Source organism: Elephantulus edwardii, unplaced genomic scaffold (genome assembly GCF_000299155.1).
Source record: "Elephantulus edwardii isolate Elephantulus edwardi_28Jun2011 unplaced genomic scaffold, EleEdw1.0 scaffold00011, whole genome shotgun sequence".
Taxonomy (NCBI): domain Eukaryota; kingdom Metazoa; phylum Chordata; class Mammalia; order Macroscelidea; family Macroscelididae; genus Elephantulus; species Elephantulus edwardii.
In genome coordinates this window covers 1,166,270-1,179,232 of record NW_006399761.1, presented here as the reverse complement: position 1 = coordinate 1,179,232, position 12,963 = coordinate 1,166,270, and the positions used below count along the sequence as shown (strand labels likewise).

Genomic DNA, 12,963 nt, shown 5'->3' with positions numbered 1-12,963 from the left:
TAATTATATTAAAGAACAACTATAATACATATCCTCATAAAAGAAAAGTGGTAACGTTAACTGATACATGCACACCCATGGTTACTGTAACATTATAAACAATAACAAAGAGATGAAAACAATCCATGTGTCCATCAAAGGATGAATGATTAAAGGAGCTAAGGTACAGGGCCCATTCACACAATGCAGTGTTATGAAACACTGAAGGAAGATAAGGACTTTGCAAACCACTGCATAACATGGATAAATCTAGAGGAAGTGATGCAGAGTGGCAAACGCCAGTCACAAGAGGCCAAGTATGCTGCAAGACCACTATGGTAAAAGCGTAGGAAAAGTTTAAGTACAGGTAGCACCATTCATGAATGGCCACCTTGGATGGGAAGGGATGAAAGAGTAGTGAAAGTAGGTAAGCAGTTGAGTGAAAGGAAAGGCAATGTAAAAGAAGAGGTTAGTGAGATATTATCATTAATAACATGAATTCCAATTAATTATATTAGATAAATTTTCACTCAGATAGTAATGAATAAAAGGTTTTTTCAAACTATATAAAATGTTTTTATCATTGTTTTATGACATCAGGGACAAATTAAAAATACCCCTCCCCCCCAGAGTCCAGTCATTGAGGTGCCCTTATAAAGACCCCTGCTGCTCCTTCCAGCCAATCCCATCTGGTTTCTGGGGTTCTGACCCCCTGATTGGCTATCTCTTACCTTTAAACTGTCAACTTTGTGACTTCATTCTCCCACCAGCCTATCACCACCTTGAAGAATCTTGGGGTTCCCATAGGGTTGTCTGTAAACTAACTTGGATCATCGCAAGGGACCAGTGACCAGTAACCAGTGGTTTCATACTGGACACTTATCCTCTTTGGCTTCTGCCACTCAAACACTTCCTGCTACTAGCTGTTTAACCCCTGACTCCATAGTCAATGTTTCTTCTTTGACCATGTCAGGTAAGGAAAGAAGTTATTTTAAGAGTTTTACATAAGAGTTCTCCTTCCTCTCAGAATTTAATAGTAAGGTCAAATAGCATGTGCCAGTGAGGATAATATTGAACTTGAACTCCAGAAACATAAATGGGGTTTAGGAGTCAACATTTACCAGCTATGTGACTTTGGACAGGTCATTGACTCTCCCTCAGAATCTGTTTTCTCCTCTGCTACTTTGGGATATTAGATTGTTTGACCTCTGTGGTCCCCTCAATGTCTGACAGTGACTTTGAAAGGGCGCGCGCGTGCGCACGCACGCGCACACACACACACACACACACGCAGAGAGAGAAAAAGAAACCAGAGAGTTCGTGGGAGCATTTTAACAGAAATGTAGGGGAAGCCCAAGAGGTGACACTACTAGCAACATATGTGGAGAAAGGATATACCGACTGGCCATGCTGATGATACTTTAAATGGGAAAGGGTGTTAACAGGCACAGAGCAGTGTAATTAATTTATAACATATATATATGAATGATTATTTAAAACACAAAATACATGTACAAAACACAACATATATGAATTATTACATGCAAACCAATTTTAATAATGCTTAAAAGCTGTTAAAAAGTCATATTCACATGTTCCATGGGGTTTTTAAAATCTAAACTGGCAGGAGAGAGTCGAAGAAGGGCGGGTGGAGAACACGAGGCTGACAGGAGGCAGAGATTCCAGACTCAGGATGCCCGGCGATGGTTCTCATCAAGCACAGGCCAACGGGACCCGAAAGGGGCAGAGAGTACGAGGATGACGGAGATGCAGAGCCTGGTGGAGCTCTCAGGGGACAGAGGGAGTTGAGATAGAAAATCCAAGAAAATCAAAGATTTTCAATTAAAACAGAAAGAGCATAGAGTGGGACCGACTTAGCGAGGGGCAACATGAACACATTTTATCTTCTTCTTCTTTTTTTAATAGCAAATGCTTGGAATAATAGACTAGGGGAGAAAGTAAGGTTAGAATATGGATGCTACTGTTGTTAGGTGCCATCAAGTCAAGTACAACTCACAGCAGCCCTAGGGGTGACAGATCAGAACCCTGCCCTAGCCTGTGCCATCCTCACACTTTCTGACACACTCAAGCTCACTGTACAGGCACTACGCCCCACTGTAGGCGGCTGTCCCCCACATTTCCTGGCATAGACTGGTGAGCACGTCCAGGGCTGCATCTGTCACCTGAAACATGTTCAGTGACATCATTTTTAAAAAATTGTATTATCGTGCCATTCTTAAACTGAGTGACAGTTTAACAATTATATCACATTGGCTTTCAGTCAGCCATGGAATATCAAAGAATTTAGGAAAAGCAACTGAGGAGGTAATGACACCTGTCGTTGGTATGTGGAATCAAGTCGAACTAACTCATAGCTGGCCCTGCAGGGGGCTTTCAGAGGCAGTAAATCACACGGGGGGAGGTGATGCCCACCCATCCTTCTCTCACCGAGCAGCTGACGGATTCAAACCGCGTGCCTTTGGGTTGGCAGCTCAGCCCCTTACCACTAGGCCAGGAGAGTTGACTCATCGCATCTAGTTGAGTTTTTACCTTGACACAGAACACAGATGACATTACGTAATAAATATTTTGAAAATATATTTTTAGGATGTTGCTCCCAAGAAATGAATAAAAGTGATTATAAGGGTGGAAGACGTGGGATTTTATTTCACTAATTTAAAACCCTGGAGGTTTAACCTATTTGTATCATTTTTAAAAGCATGACTCCTAACTTGCATGACAAGGAGAAATTCCTTGGTGTGAACAGTAGGTTCCAAGGAAAGGCTGGTCTTTATTTTCTGTTTTTCGGCTTCAGCTACAAAACCCAGGACCAGTCAAGCTCCACATCTCTAGCTCATTTTATCTGAAGCCGTTTTGGGGAGCTATTGCGGGAGGGGCATCCCTACATGGGAACAGGTGTTTGAATTTTTCATTCTGGTTCTCGTGGTCACTTTCTGGCTTAGGGATGCTGTTTTCTGGGTCGTTGAAGATGACTGTAATCTAAGTTTTGAGGATGAACAGAAAACCTTTATCGCATTTTATAGCAGGGATTTTTCTTGCTTGTTAAGTAGCACTATAAACTGGAGTTATCAATTTATATTAGGTTTACTATCTCTCCCTTGATGGATAAGTGATAGAGAAAGAGGAATGAGCGTGATAAAGGAATTACTTTCTATTTGTTATTTTTCTCTCTGCCCTGTACCATTTTAGATGAAATCTCTATCAACTCATGTTTATTTCATTTTGATGTTTGTTACAGGTACATTTTCTCTGTACTGACAGCAAATCCATTCAAAATTATCTTACGACTACTGCTGTTTCATTCATACTATGCACATAATAGGACATGCCTGGTTGGAATATACTTAGTAAGCACGTCTGGTTTTGATACTTGCTGCATTTTCTATTCTTCATTACCTTCCACATCTTTCAATTCTTATGATGCTGCGTGCTTTCCGTTATTAGTAGACTTATCTTCCCAGGATTATTACATCTCTTTATATATTAATCATAAAATATACACCTTTGATTCTTGTATGCATTACTACTGTTGCTGCTGTCACAGTTTTAACTGTTTTATCGATGAGGAACCTTAAGTTCACAGAGTTTAGATGAGTTTTTATTTCAAAAAGCATGTTTTGGAAAACGTAAAATGGTGCAGCTTTTATAGCAAACAATTTGATGACTCTCTAAAATCCAAACATAGCATTAGCACATGACCCAGCAATTCTACACCTAGGTGTATATATCTCCAAAGGGTTGAAGGCAGGGAATGAAACACTTAGTTGTGTACATTCACTGTATGCACTGCTGTGGGATTTCAGATGTTACATGCTGTCACGTGGACTAACTCATAGCGACCCTCGAAACAACAGATAGAAACCTCACCTCTCCTGCACCATCTACACAGCCACCCACACTCAGTCCCATTGCTCGTCACCGTGTCAAATCCCTTTTTTGAGGGTCTTCTTTTCTATCTGATGATCTACCTTTTGCAGCATGACGTCTCTCTCCGAGGACTGGTTCCTCCTTAGAAAATAAGCCCAAAGCACGCGAGATATGAAGTCTCAGCAGCCTGGCCTCTTAGGAACACTCCGGTGGCGTTTGCTTCACAACAGACTTCTTTTGGCCACGGGACACTGAGTACTCATCTGATGCCCCAACTTAATTGATGCTCCACAATTCAAAGGCATCAATTCTTCTTCCGTCTTCCTTATCCCTTGCCCTACTTTTGAACACACAGGAAACAACTGAAAACAATCATTGCTTAGATAAGATCCAGCATAAGATTCCCAATGACATGCTTGCTCTTCGAGGTCCTTGACCGTAGATGTCCCCAGTGCAACATGCCTCTTGATTTCTTGACTACAGCTGTCATAGGCCTCGCTTGTGGATCCAAGTAAAATGAAATTGTTGACAACTTCAGTCTTTTCTCCATCTGTCATGACGTTTCCTACTGATCTCATAGTGACGAATTTTGTTTTCTTTATGCTAAGATGTAATCCTTATTAAAAGCTGTGCTCACTGATCTTCTGCAGTATGGACCTCAAGTCTTCCTCACTTTGTGCAAGTTAGGTTGTGTTATCTGAATAAAGCGTTGTTAACGAGCCATCCTCCAAAATCCTTATGCCATATTCTTCCTCTATATGGAAGAATTTTTTTTTTGCTCAGCACACAGATTGAACAGGACACAACCCCACTGCACATCTTTCCTGGTTTTAACCAGGCAGCATCCCCTTGTTTTTTTTGGACACCACCTGTTGGTCTATGGACAGGCTGAGTATGAGCACAATTTAGTGTTCTAGGATTCCCATTCTTCTCAGTAGTTCACAAGATAGTTCTACAGCAATGTCCATTGCAGCATTATCCACAATACTCAAATGATGAAAACACAAATTTAGCAAATACGTAAGAAGGAATTACTCAGCCATAAAGAGAGAAGGGAAATCCTGAAACAGAGAACAAAAATGAATCTTGAAAACATTATGCTACATGAAAGGAGTGAGAAACCAAAGGACAAAGAGTGTATGATCCCACTTAAAAACCTTCTATACCAGACCAAAGTGTAGAGAGAAACCAGGTTACTGGTTCTCAGAAGCTGGGAAGAGAGGGGACTGAATTACCGTTTACAAGGTTGCTGACTAAAAGAAAGGAAAAGCAGTCTCTCATTAAGCTACCACTTGGGTAGCTTTGAACCAGGAGCAGAGTCCACCCCTGAAGGGAAGCGCAGGGTCTTTAAACTGTATCAGCTGAACCAGGTTACTTGTAAACTCCAGAAAAGGCGGTATGAATTCCACAAGAAAAATAAGACAAAGAAAATGACAATGGTAAGAGTTTGAGATGGACACAAGAAATACTTGTCTTAAAATTGTTCTTTCTCTCATTTTGGGCCAGTGAAATAATCAGAGATTGTTGAGGCAAGGGAGTCAGGACTCCTAGATTTGGAAACAATGCTACCATCTATAAAAGGGGAACCTGAACAAGTCATCTGAACACCCTGACTCTCCTTTTTCTCACTTGTAAAAGAAGAATGTTGGACTAGAAGTTCTGAAAGGACCTACACTGCAATCCCAATGGCACATGGTTCGAATCCACAGGATGCTCCACAGGACAAGGATGGACAATCTCCTCCTGTGCAGTTCACTGCCTCTGAAAACCCAACCATGAGTCAGTTCCGGTTCAACGGCACACAGTAGCAACGAGGACCTCCAAGTTCTGACATGGTTCAATGCCAGCAAACAGTCCCGGAGATAATGCTACTTCTCTAGGAAACGATGGTGCTTCTAGGGAAGAGGGCTGCTTCTAGTTGATATAGTTGAGTTGGAAACCTGCAGCAGCTTTTCAGAGGCAGCAAACTGGATGGGACAGGATGGTCCATCTGCCTCCTGCAGAGCAGCTGGTAGATTTGAACCACGTGCCTTTGGGTTGGCAGTGCAGCTCCTTACCACCAGGCCACTAGAGGTCCCTTCTTAGCTCCTGACCTAGAGAACAGTACATGAGACAGACTTTTGTGCATGTCTGGGTCCCAGTGGCAGCGCTGACTGTTAATCAAGAATATTACCACCATCACGGTTCAACCATAATGAAGTTAGATTTGGGGCATTTTATTGAGGATTAGTACAAGAGGTTTTCTGATTCCAACAGTTTTACTGCTGTTCCTCAGTTATACTGACAAGTTATCTGCCTCACTCATTCCTCTCCACCCTCTTGTTTCCTACAGAAAATTTCCCCCAACCATCTCTGCTGGGAACGCCAGATTCTCTGCAGCTCTCTCTTCCTGTGGCGAGCAACACAACGCCCTTCACAGGAAGTAACTTTAACTTCTCCAGGGTCTCTGCTCCAGCTGGCAGCTCAGAGTGGCTACTGCCATCAGCTTCTGGCACCTCTTTGGAACCTCTTCTGGGAAGTGCCTACCTTTACCAGCCTTCCAGCACAACTATGCTGTCTGCAGTTTCAGACCAGCACCAGAGCCATCCTTCACCTGCCTCTTACCCAGGGATTTTTGGGTGGGACCTCACAGGAAGCACTGAAAAGAAGTCCTCTTCACTCAAGGACTCCACTGTCACGGTCACTGACCAAGACACAGCTAGGTCTTCCGTGCCCGTGGCAATTCAGCATAACAAACCTGCAGATACCAATACCATAGTCCCTCTGTATCCATCCCTACCTACTAGCCTTGTCCGGGGGACACCAAATCAGGGACATAGCTTATCAGTTCCGCACCAGGAAGGGAGCCAGGTCTATTACTATAGTCAGGGCCCACTGGGGACCCTGCTCCCTAGAGAGCTTGGCCCTTGCCTGCAATCGTACACAGGAGGTAGGACCCCTGCTCCTCAACCAGAAATGGTGATGGTGCTAACAGAGATCCAGCCTACAAATGCCCTACAGCCGGACTCGGCCTCTGGAGTTTACTACTCCGTGTCTGAACAAGCCATCTCAGAAGCAAGTTTTCAAGGTGAGTACAAAGGGCGAGAGGCGAGAAGGATAAGGTTAGCGTTTAGGGGAGAGTGTTTCCAAATCTGCATTTAGGAAGTGGCTAGTCCACAGAGAAGTAGAATCTAGTCCTATGACGTTCAGCACACCTCCCTCATTCCGTGCTCTCCAACATTTCCAGACTCCATGTGCCCACACTGGAACAGATGGGACAGTTCACTGGTCAATTATACCCCACGTAAGAGAAGCCTAAGAGACACTGAAGGGACGTCACAGCTTCCATCGTCAAAGTGACCAGTTCCTCTGCCACCCCACCTTGTCATTAACTCCCTTCCCTGATCTATAGGGGGAAGCTGTGGTCAGGAGCTGCAAGTCAACCTAAAAGCACATGGTTCAAATCCAGCAGCCTCTCTGTGGGAGAAAGATAGGCAATCTCCATCTGGGTTTTACTCCTGAAAAGCTGTTGGCGAGTCAGCTATGGGTCAGTTCCAACTTTAGGGCACATGACAACAACAAAAGCATGGTGTCCCTATGCACAGGGGCTACACTGCCAATCCAAAGGCGGCCTTTCTCAGCAAGTCTGAATACAGCAACAGTTCTGCAGGAGAAGGAGAAACAGTCTCCCCCGCCTCCCCGAGAAGAATTAAGCTTCACACACCCAGTGGAGGGTCAGACAGGGGTTGGTTCTATCCCAAGGGCAGTGAGTCGGAGTTTTTTAATCTGCTCTTTGGCTTCTGGGGAAGGCCATCTCAGTGCTTACTGCACTAGTGCCAGTTCAACTTTCCCTCTTTCCCTTCCTTTACGCAAGAATTGAAAACCTTGCGTTCAAGGACAAAGTCTATTGAGTAATATAAACAGTCACCAAAAAGCAGGGATGGAAAGGACTGCTATTACGAAAAAGCTATAGAAAGGTGTGCACACAGAGGCAATCTTGGAGGCTTAACAAGGATGATGAGAGGAAATCATAGTAAACACTTAAACAAGCAAACCACTGATATGTAAGTAAATTTGGAGATCAAATGTACCAAAATGGCAAAAAGAATAAAACAACCAAACATTCTCACATTCAGAAAATCTGTCCAAAACCATCAGGTACAGATTTTGTCTTCACTTCCAGATCTTATGTCCCTGTGTCCTTAGTGCATGACATGAGGTGTTCTGACTTGTTCAAAAGAATGGAAAGAATTGAAAAGCTCCTCTCTAGGGATGCTAGGCTTTAAACATTTAACGGGTTTTAACTAACTTTACACTATTTATTTGACTTATAACCACCTTAAGAAATAAATAGAAAGCCAAGAAACAATGGCATCTATTGGTCAGAATTAGAACAGTAACCTCCTGTTTCCTAAACGGGCCTTGTCCATGGCCGTTCAGAGGAGCTGGTACGAAGGTGTCTCCATGGTGGGGGAAGGTGGTTGCTGCTCTGAGGTGTGCAGGAGGAGCAGCTCACTCACCAGGGGCTCACTGACTTCCTCCTTGATTCCTTTGTAGTGATGGACACGTCCCTGGGGACGGAGACTTCTTTGAGACTGCACCCTTCAAACCAGATACTGTGCCTGTCACAAACTCCAGACTTGCCCAAGTCTGGCAGGAGCAGAAATATCCAAATACTAGAAAGTAATCGATCCACCAAGCTTGAAGACAATCCCGTTACGGCTCCGTGTGAGAGTTCTAGTAACCTCCTTGCCCTGCCTCCAGCTCCAAGACAGGAACAAACTGAAAACCAGGATCTGGAAGAAGTTCAAAACAAGCTTCTGGAACCTCCGGATGTGTACCAGGTTCCAATAAAAAACCAAGACGCTCCACTAGTACCTTTAGAGACCCCTGATGTTCACCACCTTTTGGCTTGTCTGGACACCTTCAATCATGAGGGGCAGACTGGTTCAGAAAGCATTGATGTGACAAAGGACAGATTTACTCTCAACGACCAAGAGACACTTGAAAATGAGATTGGGTCTGGCAGCGGTTTTGCAGATCTCACTAAACTAGTGGAGGATATCCATGTTCGTCAGCTCTTCAACTCCATGGAAGACCTCCATCAACCCAAAGACCTCAAGGTCATCAAAGCCAAAGAAATCAAGGCCATCCAGGTGAATCAAGTGCAGGAAACATCAAGCCTGATAATGTCTTCCTCTGATCAAGTCAGGGAGAGCAAACACGAGGCTTCTGAGCCCATCAGTGGTTCTTCCAAGAGCAAAATCGAAGCAAAGATCCCAGAGAAAGAAGTGATTGCTTGCAATCCAGAAGGCGGCTACCAGGCACCTACAAATACCAACAAGTGTCCCAACATCAAACCTCTGGATCAAGCTGCATTAAGCAGGATCAGCAAAAAGAAGAGTCAAGGGCAGGAGAAGATGAAAAGAACTAGGAAAAATACTTCCAAGAAAGCTGGAGGCAGTGAGCAGTCAGTTCCAGAAGAGAAGCCCAGCATCCCCAAAAGCAAGAGGAAGAAAAATCAGCCCGAGTTTGGCCAGGAGACCTTCCAGAAGCCTCGCAGCAGCCTGGGCATGCATATGCTGGAGTCTGTCCAGGTCTTTCATGCTTTAGGGAAGAAGAGAGATCACAAAGCCGGGCCATCTTCCTCTCTGGCTCTGGGAATCTCAAGCAACACCAAATACCCCCAGCCAAGCCCAGCTGTGAGACCACGGCTGCACATCCCACCTGAGGGGCAAGGGCCCGAGAAAACCCAAGTCAGGGCCCAGCAATCTGACGGTCATACAAAGAAACATCCATCTTCATCCCAGGATAAGCTGCCACCTCCTGGGAAGGTCAAGTTGGTGCCTTTGCCTTTTCTCACCTTGGACAAGCCTCAAGTTCAACCTGCTCCTTGCAGGCCACAGTCTCTGGCCTCAAATCAACCTTTAGGGGCTCAACCTCCTGGGTCTGGTTCTACCAACTCAGCTCTATCCATTTTAAAGGTCAATGAATCATGGCCAGCTCCTGCCAATGCCTCTGAGATGAGTCCTGCTAAACCAGCGTGGCCAACGCTCACCAACCCAGGCCAACCAGCCGTGAGCAACCCTCCTTGGCGCAATGTCCTGCAGGGTCCTCCGAGGCCTGCAGCCCACACAGCTGCATCTGGCGCTGCTTTCCAGCGAGAGCCGGTGACCACTGTTGGGAGCAAGCTGCAGCCCCCATCTAAGCCTCAAGCCCAGTTTCTACTGCAGGACTTCAGCTTCCAACAAATCCCATGGAAGAAGCCCAATGTCCCTGAGCCCGTGATGTCCAAGCCCATCACCAATGAGCAGAGGCCGGAGCGTGAGGCCATGAAGAGGCGGGCTCAACAGGAGCGTGAGAACGCTGCCAAATACACCTCGCTGGGCAAGGTGCAGTTTTTCGTCCAAAGGGAGAAAGACATGGACATTGCTCGGTATTATGGTTACGCGATATGATTGGCACTTCTAGGATTTTTCCCGTCTCTTTGGGTACCACCATCCATTTTTTCCATGTATAAATATACAGATATTATATAAGTTTCTGTATTTATTCTATAGCTAATAAATTTAATAAAATTCAGTGAAGAAAACAATAAATGAGCGATAAAAAAAGACCGTTGTGTTTCAATATGCCTTTAAGGATTATTTTCTTAGGTGGGGTAGAATCAAAGGCGGCATTAATTACAAAGGCAGGAACTTTGGATCAGATGATGGGCCAAAGAGGATAAGGGCCAGGGAAAGAGTAAAGAACTTGGCGAACTCTGGTGGCCTAGTGGCAGGCGAGCTCTGGTGGCCTAGTGGTAGGAAACTGCACTGCAATCCCAGAGGTGCGCGGTTCAAATCCACCAGATGGTCTGCTGAAGAAGGAGGAACAATTGACTCCTGTACCAGTTAGATCCAATTTGACAGTACACACATAAAAAGAATAAATACATAAATAAAAATTTAAAAAAAAAAAGAGTAAAGAACTTGGTCCAAGGTTATGAAGGACAAAAAGGATGAGATTTTATGGGCTGACAGGGTTGAAACATGAGGAGACTTGAAGGTGATCAAAATGAGCCTGGGTTGGTCAGGAGAAAAGTGACAAGTCTTTCATGGACACTGTCCCCTGTCTCATGGCCTTTTGCTGAGTGCTGTCCAGATGGAAACATCTCTAAGCTGACTCTCCAGCTGGTTCTCAAAAGCTGTAAGTTGCATGGGAGGAGACTGATCCTCTTTCTTTCATGGAGCACCTAGTGGACTTGAACTGTGTGCATCTAGGTCGGTAGCACAACTCCTTACCCACTAGGCCACCAAAGCTCTCATGGTCTATTGTTGTTATGTGCCGTTGAGTCACCTGAAACTCATAGTGACCCTATATACAACAGCCCTAAACCCTGCTCTATCCTGTGCCAATCTCACTGTCTCTGACACACCTACCCCCATGACTCCAGTCACTGAATCAATCCATTTCATCAAGGGTCTTCCTCTCCTGCGCTGTCCTTCCACTTTCCAAAACATGTTGTCCTTCTCCAAGGACTGGTCCCTCCTTGCAAAATGTCCAAAGACCAGGCTGCTCCTTGAAGGCAAGGATTCTGAAGCTTCATGGCCTATCAGATGGGTATTTTAGAAAACAAGACCACTACAAGACAGATCTCCCACAGGTTTGGGTTGCCTTGCACATGCAGAGACGGTGTGGCTGGCAAAGGTGAATGCAAACGTAAGAGACCCTACTAGGGGAGGGGTAAGGGCTCAGAGTCCTCCGGGGGCCAGCCAAGGCCCTGCAGCAGCATGAGGCCCACCTAGAAGGGCAGGACTTGAGTTCTATAAAGCACCACTCACTCAGCACCTCTACTTAAGACCTTCAGACCCACCACTTCCATTAACCTTCACAGCAGCAAGGCCGCTGTCCCGGCACCACATTACGTGTGAGGCTGACCAGTGGCCTAAGGTGATTGAGACCAACAGGGCTTCCAGAGCACAGCTTTAGGTCAAGGGTAAACAATAGTGGGGCACACAGGGGCCTAAATACTATAGTGCAAGGTCAACCCTGTCCACCACCACCACACGGTCATCCACAGCTTACCCAATGACCACTGACATCAACTGAAAGCTGTCATAGCTAACACGCAAACCTACTGAGACAGCTGTGTTCCAATAAAACTTTATTCACAAAGACAAAGCGAATCCTAATTTGCTGACCCCAAATACAACAGACTCCATTTCCATCACATTGAACCCTGCTGCTCCTTGAATACAAGAGCAAGTTCTGAGTCAGGGCCTTTGAACTGGCTTTCCCTGCCTAGCATGCTCCCTCACCTCCATCAGAGCCTAACTCGGACCTTATCTTTTCAGGAGGATCTGATTCCCTTGACCACTTTCTTCCATTGTACTTAGACTCTTCTAGTACATTTTTGGAGCACTCTGGTAGCCCAGTGGGTAAAGAGTTGCACTGTCAACACGAAAGCACATGGTGTGAATCCACTGCCCACTCCAAGGGAGAAAGAGGGGCAATCTCCTCTCATGAAATGTCCAGCCTCTGAAAACCTGCTGCATCAGCTCCAGGTCAGTCCTGACTCAACAGCATTAGACAAAAACAGAAATATACTCCCCCGCCCCCACCAAGAACCCAACTTTCTTATTTATTTTTTTCATTCACATGCTCTTTCTCATACATTGTATCTTATAAAATTAATCACCATTAAGCTATGCCCACTTGTATCGATCTTTCCAGATCTCAACTGGATCTTTCCTAATTCCACTGCCCTTTCCCTCCACCTACCAAACTCTGTGATCCTGTGATTTCTCTCTTCCCTTCTTAAACCTCCTGCCCCCTCCCATTCCCATCCAATTTTTTTTTTATTACTATTAAGTGCCATTGGGTTGTAGACGACTCAAAACAACCCTATGAACAAAAGACCTGAATACTTGTATAACTTTCATCATTTCTCCAAGTTCATAGCATTTCCAGAGGCAAGCTATTTTGGAAGTGGATGCCACTCCTACTTTCAAGCTTGTTTTAATCAGGGAGTTCCACCAAACACTGTCCACCATGGGTAACCATTATCACATTTGACACATTAGTGTCACAGAGTTCAGCATCACAGCAACCTCGAGTTACCTCTGTACAGCAAGT

At 45.0% G+C, this 12,963-nt stretch overlaps 1 protein-coding gene across 1 annotated transcript in view; it reads left to right on the top strand.

Annotated features, from left to right (window-relative positions):
- The window catches only part of LOC102843327 (chromosome unknown open reading frame, human C2orf78), an 11,804-nt gene extending 1,500 nt beyond the window's left edge, over positions 1 to 10,304 (top strand). The window contains exons 2-4 of the mRNA XM_006880997.1: positions 926 to 952; positions 6,200 to 6,934; positions 8,404 to 10,304. Coding sequence (XP_006881059.1) covers positions 926 to 952; positions 6,200 to 6,934; positions 8,404 to 10,304 — 2,663 coding nt within the window. The remainder of the gene's footprint in view (positions 1 to 925; positions 953 to 6,199; positions 6,935 to 8,403) is intronic.
- The last annotated feature ends 2,659 nt before the right edge of the window (positions 10,305 to 12,963 follow it).